At 49.1% G+C, this 17,886-nt stretch overlaps 3 protein-coding genes across 3 annotated transcripts; 2 read left to right on the top strand and 1 right to left on the bottom strand.

The window, feature by feature from the left end:
• The first annotated feature begins 1,036 nt into the window (after window positions 1-1,036).
• Window positions 1,037-6,842, top strand: LOC144715755 (Transducin/WD40 repeat-like superfamily protein). The gene is made up of 14 exons (XM_078590729.1): window positions 1,037-1,246; window positions 1,361-1,416; window positions 1,499-1,660; window positions 1,936-2,050; window positions 2,116-2,215; window positions 2,333-2,516; window positions 2,707-2,761; window positions 4,433-4,520; window positions 4,596-4,671; window positions 4,828-4,927; window positions 5,237-5,285; window positions 5,595-5,732; window positions 6,465-6,552; window positions 6,670-6,842. Exons 1-14 carry the CDS (start codon window positions 1,189-1,191, stop codon window positions 6,730-6,732), a joined length of 1,332 nt encoding a protein of 443 aa, XP_078446855.1. The 5' UTR covers window positions 1,037-1,188; the 3' UTR covers window positions 6,733-6,842.
• A 2,921-nt stretch (window positions 6,843-9,763) lies between these two features.
• On the top strand, window positions 9,764-11,824 carry LOC144715576 (histone-lysine N-methyltransferase, H3 lysine-9 specific SUVH3-like). The gene has a single exon (XM_078590511.1). It carries the CDS (start codon window positions 9,816-9,818, stop codon window positions 11,655-11,657), a length of 1,842 nt encoding a protein of 613 aa, XP_078446637.1. The 5' UTR covers window positions 9,764-9,815; the 3' UTR covers window positions 11,658-11,824.
• A 199-nt stretch (window positions 11,825-12,023) lies between these two features.
• LOC144715575 (splicing factor) lies at window positions 12,024-16,050 on the bottom strand. The gene has a single exon (XM_078590510.1). It carries the CDS (start codon window positions 15,994-15,996, stop codon window positions 12,202-12,204), a length of 3,795 nt encoding a protein of 1,264 aa, XP_078446636.1. The 5' UTR covers window positions 15,997-16,050; the 3' UTR covers window positions 12,024-12,201.
• Between the last annotated feature and the right edge of the window lie 1,836 nt (window positions 16,051-17,886).

Below are 17,886 nucleotides of genomic sequence, written 5' to 3'. Positions count from 1 at the left end.
AAATGATGTGGCTTGAAGGGCCTCACATTCATATTGGTTAGTGATATCAGATCTCTAGGAAAATTGTTCGTGGAACAAGATCAAGTACTAGTCTAACTTTTGTGAAAACAAATAAGCCTAAATAATTATATACTCAATTTGTAAATAGGAATATTGTGGATAGTTTAAACACCCTATGGTATTATGTAATTTTCTTCATATAACCTAATTCTCACCCCTTTTATTTTGTACCTTAGCCACATAAACCAACACAATCAGATCAGATACCTACCACATGGGATAATTTTTTTTTAAATGAAGGATACATAAAGATGGTGGATTAAAACTAATTCAATTATATTAACCCATGTTCAATGACGATGACACAAGAGAGGTTTGAAGTTGTAAATTGAACTGAGTTTTTAAATCTTAATTTTGTGTCAAACAAGAGTTCAAGCAGGAAAAAATATAATATTTGGATCATTATAGAATATATTTCTCATAAAAAATCCAATCAAAATGGACCCATCTAAAGTTGGGTGAAAAACTCACATCTTTGCATGTAATTGTGATCTACTGACTGTATTTCAGTGGCACGAATATTATAAGCTAATTTTCAAAACAATATAAAAAGAAATTGATGATCAATGATAAAATAAACCCACAATTTGTCAGGGGAGACTGGTTAAAATAAAGAATCATAGTAATCAATACGTATGCCTTTCTCTTGGAATGTCTTCACCGTATAAGTTTGTGAACACATATTTGGATGCAGTGCAGAAAAATAAAGTTCAGATCAAGCTTTGATGCATACAACAAAATTAACGACAAATAAGACAATGGAAATAACAAGAGGAAAAAATGCCCGAGTATTAAAGTTAATTAGTGAAATAACACTTTTCCGTGTAGCCGATATTTAAGCGAGACTTTATTAGAAATGTTACGTAATCCATATATATGTGATGGACATTTGGCGGGTCCCACCGGTCGATCCTTGATCGAAACGATGAATCGGGCCAGTATAAATTCCGAGATTTTCAGTGTTCTTCGTGGGGAGTTGTTGATTTGCTGCCAAAACCCTGTCGGAGCGCGGGAGATTAGTCGGATTGCCGATTTCGAAATCTGAGATCGGATTTGAACTTCTCTTGAGTTCATCCAGTTCCGATCTGAATTCTCTGTATCTAAGTAATCTCCCTCGGCTTCTTCGCAATGCCGCGCGTTCCCCAACCGGGATCGGTGACCGTCTGCGAGATCAATCGCGTTCTGAGTTCCGCTTTATATCCATTCCTCGTTTTTTTTCATTTTATGACTTTTTTTTCGATCAAACAGTCTGTAGATAGTCGAAATTTTCCGCGGATTGAGCTCCCTGTTCTGCGTGCAGTCACGTCGGAGGGTTTGTCTGACGATCGAGCGAGGGAAACCTACGGAAAGATACTCGTATGTTCTTTGAACGGCGCTTTGTGGATTTTCTTTGTGTATTTTTTTCTAATCTGTGAGTTTTGTTGTTGTTATTGTTCAGGGAACTGTTTTCGGTCCGATACCGTTTAATTATGAGCTGCTGTTGTCCACTGCCGAGCGAGTTTCCGATCAATGGCCAGACGAGGAAATTTCTTCCAGAGGCGTCCTTGCTCAATTGAAGGCCGTCGTGGATCCTTTTAAGTTCATTTTCCCCCGCGAAGAGGTCAGTAAATTAGAGTAACGCGATTGAGTCCGATTGGGAAGTCCAGCGGATGAGAAGTTTTTGTTGTTGCATTCGAATGAAATCGTACTTCTTTTTTCTCCATGTTGCGGGGAAAGTTTATTCGTCTTCGATTTCTAAGCAAAAAGGCTCACTATCTTCATAAATTTGTTCTGTTCTTCGATCGAAGTATGTTTCAGAGAGGCACATTATCGTCTGATGAAGCCTTTTTAGTTAATCAGCGATTATACCATCAAGGTAATCATGACTTCTTACAGACTGATTTGCCATCGTTGATCGAGGGTCATGGAATCAGCTGGCATCCGCGAAAGCATGTTCTAGCGTTTATTTCTGGCAATAATCAAATTACCGTCCGTGATTACGATGACCCCGGTACGCATTTCTATTTCCATTGATTTTATGTCTGAATTTCATTGAGAATTCCTTATTATTTGCAGAAGCCAAAGAATCTTTTATCCTAGCCAGCGAGTCTCAAAAGGATATTAAATGTCTGGAGTGGAGACCAAACAGTGGGAGGACTTTGGCTGTGGGATGCAAGCAAGTACCGCAATTCTCTCTTTCCTTGAACATTGTTGTATTATGTGTTTCGAAATAATGAGATTCTGGATTTCTTGAGTGAAGATTTACTAAGAGCATCTTGATTTCCTCACGCAGGGGAGGAATCTGTATATGGTCTGCCTCTTACCTTGGAAATGCACCATCTGTAAGGCCCGGTGCTGTACCACACGTCAGCTCCATTTCAAGAGGTTCCGGCGTTCGCTGGCCACTGATTGATATCCTCCGCAGTTTGAATGGGGAGCATGTGACGGCCTTAAGTTGGAGCCCTACTGGAAGATATCCGATCATTTAATCAAATATAATTAGTATTTATTTTTTTGGGGAAATCTAATTTGAAAGCTTATTTCAGTTTATTTATTGGTAATTGTTTAAGTCTTTGATCCTGTCTGTCCTGTTTTGAATTTTACCGTTTGATGAAATCATAATTTGGTTTTATTGTTTTGAATTCCTTAATTTCCTTGCTCACATATTTGGCATCTGCATCCTGTCAAAGTTCATCCTTCACAATATGGGATGTTGCACTAGGTATTATACTTTCTGACTTTTTTTTGAAGAAATTATTCTTTCTGACTTTACCCGTCAAACTTTTTCCTTATTTCTTTTAGTTTGTTTTTCTTTATTCTGATTGCATCAGTTCACCTGGGATACTTCTCTCCTCGGACAACATACACTTACTGTTAGTGAGATAGTCAGCCTTATGGGCTAATGGGCCCTATTCTATAAGCCCATTAGCCCTCTTATCATTCTCTCCCTCTTAGGGTATATGTATACCCAGCCATGTACTCTATTGAGTTATGTCATTATCTTCTTCCTTCCTCTCTTGACATGGTATCAGAGCTCCAGAGCTCTTCCATCTAGGGTTTGACATCACCCTCTCGCTGTCTAGCGAACCCGGAGCGTGACCGACGTATCAGCCACAGCGCGAGCTGTAGCCAGCCCGCGGAGCTTCCGGAGAACCAGCCGAAGCCAAAACCCTAGCCGCAGCCGCAGCCGAGCGCCAGCTGCAGCCGCAGCCCTCGCCGGAACCGCAACCGAGTGCCAGCCGCATCCGCGCACAGCCGCAGTCGCAGCCGCTCGCTATTCTGCATGACCAGTCGACGTGACCCAAAGTAGACACTTCTTAGTCTACCAAACCCTCGATCTGGCCTTTGGTCAGGTCGGGTTAGTTGATCCAAAGATCAAGTCTGTTTAGCTGATCTGAACCCAGGTTGACCTGACCCATGGATCCACCCTCTGGGTGGGTTGTAGGGTGCTGTAGAGTGGTTGGGTGGAGTTGTCTCTTAATACATCTTTTAACTGCATCAGTTCTTGATTTTATGTTAGTATCAACTGTCATTAATTCTTAGTGGGCCAGCCAGATTGGGTTTGATACGATCCTCATCCTATATAGGGGTAGTCTCGTCATGTTAGCCCATAATGGCATTTTAATCATTTGGCACTTATGTTTTTGCTTTAAGTAGGACATCACTACCTTTAGGAGGGCAGCAAAGAAGTATAAAGAGATGTGTTTGGCTCCCTGGCAATGTCCATCCCACGGTTAACTTCCCTCTGGCGACATCCATTCCGCCTGCCCATCTACGCTTTGAAGTCCATCTCAGCAATCCCTGTCCCCGTGCTGACAACCATTCCGGTGTCTTCTTCCTCCCTTCCTGTCCTGTCACCAATAGAAACGTAAAGCTTTGTATAAGGGTTCGTGACCATGTCGGTTACCTCGACCTGCAGACCCGGACTGGTGGCCTTTTGATTGTGATGGGTTTGCCAACCCAAGTGAATAAATGGGCCTACTGGGCTGACTCCATTGGGTAACCTGAGCTGACCCATCAGTCCAACCAAGCCCACTACAGACCTAACCAACCAGACTCTTGACCCGTCCTTTTGATCTGGTTGGGTCAGGTTGGGTCAGGGTGGTTAACCTGGTCCAGGACCTGAACCCTAACGATGGCATTTTTTTCATTTCCTCTGAGAACTCCAAGCCATTGACCATCGAACCACAATTCCAAATTCGTATGAAGTTAATTCGTTTTTGCTCACTTATGACCTCTGCGGATATATTGGCATCTTTTCTAGTCTTTCATTGCCAGGTGAGTATAATTTAGCCATCTTACAAATATTGTAACACACAAATAGCAACCACAGTTCATTTTCTTGTTCCGCATGGAACTTGAAAGTAAAAAAGTCTTTCTGTGGGATGCTTAGGCATAGGAACTCCCATCAGAAGAGGGCTGGGTGGGATCTGTATGCTGAAATGGTCATCGACTGGTGACTACTTCTTCACCGCAAAATTGTGAGTTCATTTTCTCTCTGGATTTTATACCTATTTTCGTCTTTAATCTTTACTTTTATTTATTTCTCTCCTTAGAGACGGTACCTTTTACTTATGGGAGACGAGCACCTGGACGTCGGAGCGTTGGTCATCAACCGGTGGACAAGTATCGGTGAGCAGCTTGTTCCTCAGATGTCAAAATGATATTCTTTTTTCCGGATTATTGTTGAAATAAATTATCCTGAGAAACTCCTTTTTTCTCTATGATTAAGATTTTTTTTATACTTCATGAGATTACGTGCTGACCATGCCGTTCTTCTATCTTTAGGGGGCTGTGTGGGATCCAAACGGTCGAATGATACTGATATCTTTCTCCGAATCTACGACACTGGCTTCTATTCATTTCTCGTCCAGACCTCCATCTCTGGGTAATTAATCAACTTTTTTTTGAAGAAATAATTACGCTCGAACTTGGTTCGGTCTTTTACCATAAACATTAACATTAGCACCGATTATTCTGAGCCGTAAAATGTAATTTTGTTGGAAATAACTTGTACTTGTGAAGTTTTCTCGTATGAAAAAATTATTACCAATTTTGATTCTTTGTTTCTGATGGTGGAATAGATCACATGTTTTCAGAAAAAAACATTATTAGCATTATTCTCTGTAGTAGTACAATGATTATTATATTTGAATTTTGCTCATTTAATTGAATTTCTGTCTGTTTCTGGTTTTAGATGCTCATCTTGTCCCCGTTGACCTGCCGGAGTTTGTGGCAACAGGCAGGTAACTACAGCTCTTCTTATCATTACTTTGACCATTAAGAAGCGATAAACTTGACCCATGGAATCTTTGTAACCATTACTTATGAACATTAGTCACCCTTTAATATGAAAATTCTTTACAGATTTCTTAAAAAATCCAGACGTCTATAATCGATTAATTTAATTCCCCTAGTTTTGACTTTTATATTTAGTGAGCTTGAAAGAGGAATTTGTATTCTTGTAAGGTCCGTTAATTCGTATAGAAAAATAAGAGTTGTATTTTCCTCTTTTGGGGAAAAAATAATTTATTTTTAATAGCCTGTAATTTCAGTCAGGGAATCGGCAATATAGCGTGGGATGCACCTGGAGAGAGGTTGGCAGTGTCATCAAAAGGAAGCAATGAACAACACAGGGGCCTTGTTGCTGTGTACGACATCCGGAGAGGCCCTCTCATCTCTCCATCCTTCGTGTATGTCTCTCTCTATCCAACCCAAATTTTATCGAACGGCTTTTTTCTATTTGTTTGAATCTGATATTTTTTTAATTCAATGTTGAAAGTAATGCCAATCTACCCAAACTTTTATCCGACTAAATTGTCTATCTGTTTGAATTTTAATTTTTAAATTTTTTTTACTGTAAGCAATGCCTGTGTACTCTAAATTTTATCGATTTATATTGTATATTTGTTCAAACATTTTTTAAAAAAATATTCTGGAAGTAGTGCGTATGTACCATAAAATTTTCTCGAGATGTCGTTTATTTTTTTCAAAATGTTAATTTTTTTTCTAAATCTACTGGAATTAATCCCTATCTACTACCCTAACTTTTGATTGAGCCATGTTATCTATTTCTTCAGTTTTTTTTTCTAATTTAACTTGAATTAGTGCCTATTTACTTCTTTTTCTCTAAATCTACTGAAAGTAATGCCTATCTACCCCAAATGTTATCGAGTTATTTTTCTTTGAAGAAAAAAGGTTATCGAGTAATTTTTCTTTGAAGAAAAAAGGTTATCGAGTTATTTTTCTTTGAAGAAAAAAGGTTATCGAGTTACACTGCCTATTTGCTTTATTTTTTTCTAAATCTACTGAAAGTAATGCACACTAGCCTAAATTTTATCATTTGTTCAAATTTTATATATATTTTTTTCAATTCTACTGGAAGTAATGACTATTTCTCTGTGCTGTTGGCTTCGGATCCAAAGCGGGTTTATCCGTGGGCCGGGAGAGAATCCGAAACCTCTTAATTTTTCGTTCCACGACGGATTCAGGCAAGGCCCGTTGCTATCCGTGGTTAGCATCGATCCATTCACTTGTTTTTTTTGTTCCTAATCGGCGCGTTGACCATGTTGACTTGGATATAACGGTATTAATTTTGCTTTTTTTATTTTTGCAAAATATGAACGTCAGTGCTGGAGCTCAGGTTGGACTTGTACTTATCCTCTTCTGTTTCGGTCTCATGGGCTGCCCTGACTGGTTAGAGTTTCTCTCACTCTCTCTCATTATATATATTTCTATCTGCGTTGAATTCGTTGATAATATTTTTGACAGAGTGGAAGAACATGGTAGTTATTATTTTTCTCTATTTTTTCCATATGAACTGTTCAATGGGGGGGAGAGAATAATCGGTCCGAAATGAGTTAAAAAATAATAAAAATTAACGAGAGGGGGAGGGCGAGGATTGGGGGTCGCTTGCTCCCACCTCTTCTCTCTCTCTCTCTCTCTCTCTCTCTAATTTATTTCTGTCTCTCTCCCTCTCCTTATCCTTTATTTTTCTCTCTCTCTATCCTTTATCTCTATATCTCCTCTCTCTCCCTATCTTTTATTCCTCTCTCTCTAAATCCATCTCCTTTAGTAATCTCTCTGTCTCTCTCTCCTTCACTAATTACCCTCTCTTTCCTTTTCCTTCATTTCTCCGTGTCCTTTATTTTTCTCTCTCCCATCTCTTTTATCTCTCTCTCTCCTTTAGCTCCCCCTCCCTCTTCTTTACTTCTCTCTCTCTCTCTCCCCTTCATTTCTCCCCTCCCTCTTCTTTGCGTCTCTCTCCCTCTCCTTTATTTCTCCCCTCGCTTCATTGTCTCTCTCTCTCTCTCTCCGTCTCCCTCTCTATTTTACTAGAGCCTGAGAGAGAGAGGGAGTGAAAGAGAGAGAGAGAGCAGAGAGGGAGAGAAAGAGAGAGAACATGTAATTATATAAATATAGGGAATGGGAGATGTCATTTGTCACATCATTTGTCATGGTAATGGATGACGTTTTTTCATCCCATGATGGTGATGGATGACATGATGAAATCACTGTGATGGTGGAGGAGGTTCTTGGATGGGTGACGCGACGGATTTTAAACAATTTTAAACAATAAAAAAGGGGAAAATAAAATTATTTTATGTTTAGAGTACAAGAAAACATGGTGATCAAAATTAGAATTTTAAAATATTTTTTTACTTCAGATAGATACATTTATAGTGTAATATGAATATATTTCCTAGTGATGGAGATGGAGTCCAGAAGAGAGACAGAGGGAGACCCAGAGAGAGAGGGAAGTGTGAGAGGAAGACAGAGAAAGAGAGTGAGAGAGTGAGGGAGAGGGAGATCAAAAGAGAGCGGGACACTGAGAGGGAGGGAGAGGGAGACCGAGAGAGAGAGAGAGAGAGGGAGACCAAAAGAGAGTGGGAGACTGAGAGCGAGACAGAAGGAGACCGAGAGAGAGAGAGAGAGAGAGGGCGGAGAGGGAGACCAAGAGAGAAAGAGGGAGTGTGAGAGGGAGACCAAGAGAGAGGGAATGTGAGAGGGAGACCAAGAGAGAGAGGGGGACTCAAAATTCTAATCTTAGACATGTAAAATGTGTAATTGTAGATATGTCCTTTCGTCCCCTATGAGTGGATTGCTGTTTGGTGATGGGACGTGGAGGGGATGAGCAGTCCAGTGAGAAGGAAAACATGACGGGCTTTGTCAAAATCCTGGGATGTGTTAGGGAATGGGAGATGTGAGGTACTTGGTGCCACATCCTCGTCCATCGCCTCCCGTCATTCGTCCCATCACATCCAAGCCATCATGTCCGGGCGTGCTGTTCCCTATATAAATATGTAACTACATAAATAATAAAAAATATAAAAAAACACAGTTATGTCTTTGATTCCCCGGTGAATCCATGAAAAAAACTATACATTTATCTACTTAAGTGGATTGCATCTCTTTTAATTATCATTCAGCCAATAATTTTCAACTTTGAATTTGTTTTTGTAAGATCTCCACAACCAAACTTACAGGTTTATCCGAACATAAAACCAACGTTGTACAAAACCCAGAACGTACCAAAGTTCAAGCTTACCCTAAAAACCGGTACCCAAATTGAACCTGTCATTCCCTCCCATTTATATTTCTTTCTCTCCTTTCTCATTCCCTCCCATCATTTTTCTCTCTTTTATTTATAATCTTAACTTGACTGTTTGACTCTTTTAATTATCATTCAGCCAATAATTTTCAACTTTGAATTTGATTTTGTAAGATCTCCACAACCGAACTTACAGCTTTTACGAAACCAATGTTTGTAAAACATTGATTTTGTTAAACCAATGTTTTCCGAAACCAAGAACCTAACAAAGTTCAAGCTTCCGCCAAAAACGGACATCCAGACCAAAACCGTCATTCCCTTCCCTTATGCTTCTTTCTCTCCTTTCTCTATATCTCCCACTATTTTTTCTCTCTTCCTTCTAATCTGCACCTATACATTTACCCATCAAAATTCCAAGTCCCATCTATAGTTCCGGATCTTCCCGGACGTGGACGATGGACGGGATGGAACGGGACAAATTTTTGTCCCATCCGATGTCTGGATTCAGTGCAGGGATGAAGGACGGTACAAAATTTCGTCCGAAGGAGAGAAAACTGTCCCATCCAGTCCTCCCGGGATGAATTTTCGTCCCGTCCTCGTCCCTGACTAAAAAACCTATTTTATATTTTTAATATATTAATATATATTCTTCTAAGTTTTTTAAGGAATTAAGGAGGAGAGAGAATGCGAGGGGGCATATGTAGAATTATTTCTGAGCGGCGCCGGTTTGCACGCACGTGAAACAACAGGGACTTTGATGCAAATTGACATTGTGAGGCCACATGGCTACATCTCAACCGTCCGATGTGAATCCGGCGGTTTTCCGTCCAACATCCGAGACCTCCGGGCGGACAGTTTTTTCGTCCCATGGGATGCAAGCCGTCCCATCCAGTGGTCCCATTGACGAATTTTCGTCCCGAAATTCGTCCATATCTTTTGATGATATGATTTTTTCGTCCTGGGACGAAAAAATCATCCCTGCACTATAGTCCCAACCAATCAATCAGCCCATCAATCCCTGTCTGTACCCACCCACCAACCCACCCACCAAAAACAATCCCTAGACCCAGCCAACCCATCTCACAGACCCACCAAACAAAACCCATTACATTAAAAACCAAACGTCCCCCATCGTCCCGTCCCCCGTCATCCTTCCAACTAGGGCAACCCCCCCACCCCTTCTTCCTCCTCCTCCCCCAAATCTCTTCCTCCCCAGTCTCCTCCCATGGGCGGCGCTTCCACCCCCGCCGCCGGCGACATGCTCGACGTAAAGCCCCTTCGAACGCTCTCCCCTCTCCTCCCTCCTTCTCTCGGCCCCTTCTCCTTCCAAACCCCCCCCTTCATCTTCTTCCCCCATTCCGACAAGCCCGAGAAGCCCGGGAAACCCGAGAAGCCCGAGAAGCCCTCTACCCCGGCGAAGCGGAAGAAACCCAGCAAACCCATCATCAAACCCAGCAAACCCAGCAAACCCATCTCCTCCGCCGTGGCCACGGCGGCCCCGGAAGACCCCGCCGAGGCGGTGGAAGGCGTTCTGCAGACCTTCGACGCGATCCGGCGGAGGCTCCTCCAACTGGACGCCGTCTCCGGCGGGAACTGCCGCGCGGAGATGAAGGCCGGCGCGGCCATGTCGCGCTTTAACCTGCGCGCAAACGCGGCCAAGCGCGCCGGCCCCGTCCCCGGCGTGGCCGTGGGCGACATCTTCTTCTTCCGCATGGAAATTCTCCTGGTGGGTCTTCACCAGCAGAGCATGGCCGGCATCGACTTCCTCCCCGACGCCCCCGCCGCGCTCAGCGTGGTCGCCTCCTGCGGCGGCGGCGTCGGCGGCGGCTACGACGACGACACCGCCTCCGCTGACGCGCTCGTCTACTCCGGGCAGGGCTCCGGCGGCGACCAGAAGCTCGAGAGGGGCAACCTCGCACTCGAGCGCAGCTGCCGCGACGGCGCCGACGTGCGCGTCATCCGCGGCGTCAAGCTCCCCGGCGGCGCCACCAAGCTCTACATCTACGACGGGCTGTACCGGGTCTCCGAGTACTGGACCGAGACGGCCAAGTCCGGCTTCTCCGTCTTCAAGTTCCGGCTGCTCCGCAGCCCCGGCCAGCCCGCCGCCTTCGACGTCTGGAAGGCCGCCGAGCTCTGGCGGAGGGACGGCGCCGCCGCCCGCGGCCCCGCCGTCCGCTCCCCGGACCTCGCCGCCGGCGCCGAGGCCTTCCCCGTCGTGCTCGTCAACGAGGTCGACGCCGCCCCCGACCCGGCCCCCTTCATCTATGCCTCCGGCCGGGCAATTCAGCTCAATTCAGCCGTGGCCGTGGCGACGGCAACGGCGGTGGTGGCGGCGGTGGCAGGGTGCCGGTGCCAGCGGAATTGCACGGCCGGGGACGAGGGATGCGACTGCCGACGGAAGAATGGCGGCGTGCCGCCTTACGTCGGTGGCGGGAGGCTCGTCCGGCGGCAGGCGGTGGTGTATGAGTGCGGCCCGGGCTGCCGGTGCTCGGAGAGCTGCCAATTGAGGGCTACCCAGACCGCGCCGAAGCTGCATTTCGAGGTGTTCAAGACTGTTGACCGCGGCTGGGGACTCCGGTCGTGGGATCCGATCCGCCGGGGCGACTTTGTCTGCGAGTTCGTCGGCGACGAGCTTGCCGAGGACGGCGCCAATTGTGGTGGTGGTGGTGGTGGTGGTGGTGATGGCGATGATGATGGGTTTGTGTTCGAGGGGAGGAGTTGGGGGGAGGGGGTGGAGGAGTGGAATTACGGGCCGGAGCTGGTGGGGGAGGCGCCGCCGGAGGAGGAGAAGGCGGAGGCGATGGTGGCGGCGGTCTCGGCGAAGCAGCGGGGGAATGTGGCGCGGTTCATGAACCACAGCTGCCGGCCGAATCTGTTCTGGCAGGCGGTGGTGCGGGCCGGAGAAGAGGGCCGCCGCCAGTGCCACGTCATGTTCTTCGCCCGCCGCCACATCCCGCCCATGGCGGAGCTGACCTACGACTACGGCGCCGCCGCCTGGGGGCGGGGCAAGGAGAGCAAGTGTGCCTGTGGGGAGCCCAATTGCCGTGGGATCTTCTACAAGCGTTGACCTGGGCAAGAATGGACTTTGACTTTTTGGGGCAGCTCTTTTTTGCGGAGAGAGACGTGGAGACCCTTTTGGATGATGTTGTATGTACCAAAAATCATTTGAGATCTCTAAAACTGGTGACTTATTTGGAGGGGGAAAAATATGGAGAGAGCCATGAACCCTGACAATTCTATGTTCTCTGTAGAGAGAGAAAGAAGTCATCAAACACATTCCTCCAGAGAGACTGCGGAGTACCAGATCAGAACAGAGTGATGTGCTTGAGAGAGAGACAGAAGAGATGCCAAATAAGGAGGAGAGAGACATCCAAGTCTGAAAACAATGTTTTCTAGAGAGAGATTGACAGACTGACCACCGCATCCAACCATGAGAACATAAAGAACCAGAGAATGAACATCATAAGATCTTTTTACAAACGACGGACCCAGAGAATCCATAGAGAAAGAACAAAAGCCAAGCAACAAACGTTCAGAAGAGTATGTATAATCTGTAGAGAGAGAGATAGAGAGGTATGTATACTAGAGAGAGAGAGAGGCATAATTCACCACTAGCAGAAGATGGAAAGCTCGGGGCGGCTGAAGATGTTGCCGTCGTCGTCCTCTAACGCAGGGTAGGCGGCCACAAGCGCATCCTGCGCACCAATATAGAGAGAATTGTAAATCTTCCAGTAGACCTCCCGCACCTTCCTGGCCGGATGAAACAGCCCCTGCAGGCAGTAATTCAGTATCACCGCCGGCCCCAGCGCCACCCTCATTCCTTCTATCGCCTCCATCACGGCGTTGATCACGTGCGGCGACGTCTCGAAGATGTTGGGCCAGACATAGTTGAGCAGGTGCACCAGCGCGTCCTCGCAGCCGAGCCCCGCCACGCCGAGCGCCATGTGCTTCACTGCCGACGCCGCCGTCTGCCGGTGCACCAAATCCCGGTCCATGAGGGCGTCCTCCAGCAGCGGCGTGACGGCGTAGATGTAGTCCTTGCCCATCTCCCCAATGTACTCGAAGAGGAAGGACAGGGACTTGAGCACCCCGTTCTGCACGTTGAGCTCCGGCACCCTGTACTCGTTCATCAGCGCCGGCAGCACAGTGAACGGCGAGCACGTCTCGGCGACGATGGCGATGGCCACCGTGGTGCAGACCCTGTTCTGCCTCTCCTGCACCTTCAAATTGTTCAGCAGCGTGGCGAGGACATCCTGCGGGCCGATGGCCTTGGCGATGTAGCCGAAGGTGTTGACGGTGGCGCGGCGGATGCCCTTCTTGTGCGCCTTGAGCATCTCCAGCAGCTCGAAGCAGATGCGCATCCACTCCCTCGCCGGCACGAACTCGGCCCCGCGGTCGGCGATCCGGCCCACCAGGTCGATGCAATTCTCCTGCACCTTCTCGTGGCGATTCTTGAGGATGGGGGTGAGTCTGGGGAGCAGGTCCTTGATGGGCGGCGTCATCTTGGTCATCCCGATGACGTTGACGATGGCCTTGAGGGCGCCCAGGATGGAGCCCAGCACCTCCGGGTACTCCTCCCCCAGGTACTCGTAGAGGACGACGCCGAGGTGGCCCATCAAGGCCTCCTCGCCACACTGCTTCATCACCACGGCGATGCGCGAGATGAGGTCCGCCGCCTGCTGCCGGACCTTGGCGGACTTGTTGTTCAGCCGCCACTTGATCGTACCGCAGATCTGCGGGAGGTATGGCTTCACCCTTTGACCGAGGGCGTTCACGACGGCGCCGAAGCCGTTGAGCATGACGTTGGCATCGTCGGAGGTCTGCTCCTGGAAGGCGTAGAGGATGCCGTCGATGAGCAGCTCCTCCAGGCGGGCGTCGATGTCGGAGGCGCCGAGGTTGGCCACCACCTTCTCAATTGTCTCCATGACCATGCGCCGGTAGGGCTCGCTCTCGTCCTTGAGGTCCTCGACGACGCGGGCGGCAATGTCGGGGACGCCGACCTTGTTGGCGATCTCGACGGTGGTGTCGACGAGCTGGCGGTAATTGCGGCGGTCCAGCGCCATGCGGCGCACCCAGAAGTTGCGGAAGAACTCCGGCAGGATGTCAGAGCGGATGTAGTCGGCCTCGACGCCCTCCGTGCCGACGCACTGCTTCACCACCTTGAGCACAATCTTCTTCATCTCCTCGTCCGGCGACTGGAACTCGCGGATGAGGATGGACATCACCTCCTTGGTGTAGTAGCTGGCGTAGGTGGCGTCCATGAGCGGGATGATGAAGCCGATGGCCTTGAGGAAGGCGGCGAGCACCTTGCCGCGGTGCGACCGGATGCCCTTCCACAGCGGCCGCAGCACCGAGTCGAAGCTCTCGATGCCGTAAGGCGCCGCCGCCTCTGCCAGCGCCGCCAGCGACAGCGCCGTGATCGTCCGCACCTTCTGGTTCTCGTCGTTGAGCCCGTGCTCGATGATCTCCACCAGGGACTTGAGGTGCGGCAGCACGGCGCAGCCCATCAGGATGGCGATCTGCTGCACGATCTTGATGCCGGTATGCCGGGCCTGCCAGCTCTTCTTGCTCTGGCAGACGGCCTTGAGGAAGGGCAGCAGCGTCGGGATGCCCAGCGCCGACGCCACCACGCTGAAGGCCCGCGCCGTCGTGTTCCGCACGTACTCGTCGATGTTGTCGATGTCCGGCCGCATGGCGGCGATCATGCTCGCCAGCCCGGCCGCCTTGCTGAGGTTGGAGATGATCTCCCTCCCCTCCACCCTCGCGTAGTAGTCCTCGTCGATCAGCAGCGGCTCGATCACCACCAGGATCTTGTGCACATACGGCCGCACCAGCTCGTCCAGCTTGTACAGCACCCGGTCGATCACCTTCACCAGCAGATGCCGCTCTTGATCTTCCAGCGTCGGCTGCATCAGTAATGGCAGGATCCTGTTGAACAGCGGCCCGGCGCCCAACTCCCTCGCCTTGTCCGTCAGCTGCCGGAGCGCCGTCTTCCGCTGCGGCGGCGTCCCGTTCTTCACCTTGAGCAGCAGCTTCATGATCTTCCTCTCCTTCTGCTCCTCCGGCGAGAGCTGCTCCTCGTCTTCCTCGTTCAGGAGAGCCCCAAAGTACTGGTAATCCTCCGGTTTCATGAAGGGCAGCCCGCCAGGGGCCTCCTTCGGCACGTCGAACTGCTGCCCGCGGTTCTCCTCCGGGATGGCGTACAGCGGCGTGCCCAGCGGCGTCGGCGTCGCCAGCAGCTTCCTCGCCGGAGTCCGAATCGGCACGTACGATGCCGGCGGCTCCAGCACCTTGTACCCCTCCTGCGGGAACATGCCGTCCAGCTCCTCGTCCGTCAAAGGCCGGTTCCTCTCCTCGATGTCCCTCTCCCATCGAAGGAGATTGTACTGCTCCGGGGTCATGGCGCCGCGCAGGTTGATCGCTCCGGGGGTCGGCGTGGCGAGGTCGACACCGCCGACGGGGGTCACCCCCGGCGTGTACGCGCCGCCCGCCGGGGTGGCGCCCGGCAGAGGCGTGGCGCTGCCCATCGTCGCCGGCGTCTCGTCCCACCTCGACCGCTGCCGCTTCGGCGTCGGCGTTGCCAGCCCGCCGAGCTTCGGAGTCGCGTCCCAGGTCATCCCCGCCGGCGTCGTCGCCCCGGCCGCCGGGGTGCCTTCGGCGGCGTCGGCCAGCCGCCCCGGCGTCGGCGTCTCGTCCCACCGGTTCCTCCTCCCCAGCGACGGCGTCGCGTCGGCCGCCGCCCGGCCCGGCGTCGGCGTCGCGTCCCATCTGGTCACTCCAGGGGTGGAATCGGGGGCGTCCCAGTCCGAGGAGGAAGAGGAACTGGTCTTGGGTTTCTTCGCCGTGGCCGCCTCGTCCTTGTCCTGCGACTGATCCCACCGATTCCGCCTCTTCAGGGGAGGGGGCTGGCTCTTCTCCTCCTCCTTCTTCTTGGCGATGGCCTTGAGGGTGTCCTCCTTCTGCTTGGCCAGGGCCTGCTCGCGCATGACATCGGCGTAGGTTCTCACAGACGGGTCGGGGGTGGCCTCGCCTGCGGCAAAAGGGTCGTGGCGCTCGGGGGAGATGATCTGCTGGAGACGTCTACGCCGGTAATCGTCCTCCCGATCGATAATTCGCTGGGGTTTCTTGAATCCGAGCTCGTTGTCGGTGTCGGGGCCGCGCAAGACGAGGTCTTTGACCTTGGGGCCGGTGTAGGAGGCCATTCTTCGGGCGATTTCGGAGACGTCGGAGTCGGGCTCGTCGTCGTCCTCGGTGACGGGGATGGACTTGGCGTAGCCTTCGAAGCGGTCGGAGCCGGCGCCGCCGTAGAGGTCGGCGTCGAAGGCGACGGCGGTGAGGGAGGCGAGCTCCTCCATGCGCCGCCGCTCCTCCTGCGTTCTCGCGATGTCGTCGTCGAGGTTCTCCATCGTCTTCTTCCTCGAGCTTGCGAAATTCTCCGAGAAAAAAAACCCTAATTCAGTCGCCCTTTCCCCTATTTATAGAGGATTGGTGAACCGACCTTGGTGCAACGTGGCCGTCTGTGATTGGACGGAGAGTTGTTCACACTAAGATTGATTAATTAATTATTGGTTGATGGCAATCAAACACTTCAAAATTTTCATGCTAAGATATGCTCTGATTTAGAGATTGATGTTGATTTAACAGATTTTGATGCTTTTTTATGGTACCTCGTGGCTTTAGAAAACCCTAATTCAGTAGGCCTTTCGCCTATTTATAGAGATCTCTAAACTGATATCAGTGTCACGTGGCAGCCTGTGGTTGGACGAAGGATTAGTCAAGTAAGAATGCTTAGTTATTGGACTAATGCAATAAACACTTACATATTCAATAAACACTTACTTCTAAAGTTACATATTCAGATATGCTTTGAATTAGACATTGTTGTTGATTTAACAGATCTTGATATTTTTAAATGTTTTTCATATGTTGCCGCCCATTGCCCGTTGCTGCCGCCGCATGGCACGCTGTCGTGCCTGACACCGTTGGCGCTGTTCCCCATGATTTTGCCACCACACACCGCATCCCCACCTCATCTATCCTCCCAGCGCATTTGCCGCCAGTCTATCGGCGCCATGCTCGCCTTCGGCACACCTCCATTGTGTTCGGCCACACCGGCCACTGCAATGACGACCCAACAACTTTGGACAGTTCTACCCACGAGGTACCTCATTTCCCTAGCTCGTTGGTTAATCTATCACTTTCAATATATCTCATATGCACTCCACCATGCTCGGGTTAGATTAGGTGAGAGAACAAAACACCTCGAGGGAAATCTCTTGAGCAATTCCTTAGGTACAGACCTAGCTAGTCCGTTATGTGTGAGCACTAACGGAATTTGCCCGTTCGGCGCCGTAGTCACCATCATCGCTCAGATGAGGTTCAGAAGGTCATTCTTATCACCACCGGCGACCCACCCGGAGCTTGGAGCTCGGCAAAATCCCACGGGTCAGGGTCTGCAAGTACTCCCACCTAGGACGTCACATCACATGGTTACATCCCCATATGAGTTTACCCGTTGGACAACGTCCCCGACGACGTCCGTCATCATCTTCGCATCAAGCATTGTCTTGGTACCCATCAGACGACGTCCCCGATGACGTCTGGCGTCACCGCACCCTACATCATGGGTTTCTTGGGTACCTCATGAATAGATAAAACCCTCGTATTCCTTTCTTAAACAGGAATGATCTTCTTGTTTCTTGATCTTATGCTAGCCCCTTCCAGGAATTGTTTGGGGCATCCTTCTCACGAGATATTAATCATTTTTAATCTGCCAAGCCAAGGTAAGAGTTTCATTCCTTGTTTCTGAAGACCTACAGAGATGAGATGACACAAACACCATCTACATTTCTTCACATAAACTTTCGAGATATGGATTATTGGACATTGATGGTAACATCATCTATCGCAGGTGAGGTTAATAAATTGATATTCAATGATCTGTCTTGACTGCCTTGCTTGATAGACAACAAACACTTCAAATTTTACATATTGAGACATACTCTGACATAGAACTAGCTTTTGATTTTACGAATGGAAGTTTTTGCAGGCTTGAGTGAAGGGATGGGATGGATAAGTTTATTTCTAATGGGATTGGAAAGGGGAAATTTTAGATATGTGGCTTGTTAGACATTGACGATTGTTGGCCATTGAAATTAATTACTATTTAAGTTTATATTCTTTAAGGTGGATTGGATCCTTTTTAAGCTATATCTGAAGGTTTGCAAGGAGAACACTCTATCTTGAATAAAGACAAGTGACAGAAGGGATGAATAAAATTTCCCCTTTCAAGTTGA

This window comes from Wolffia australiana, chromosome 19 (assembly GCF_029677425.1).
Source record: "Wolffia australiana isolate 7733 chromosome 19, ASM2967742v1".
NCBI classification, from domain to species: Eukaryota; Viridiplantae; Streptophyta; class Magnoliopsida; order Alismatales; family Araceae; genus Wolffia; species Wolffia australiana.
Note: the sequence above shows the minus strand (reverse complement) of the source record. Positions and strands in the feature narration are given on the sequence as shown.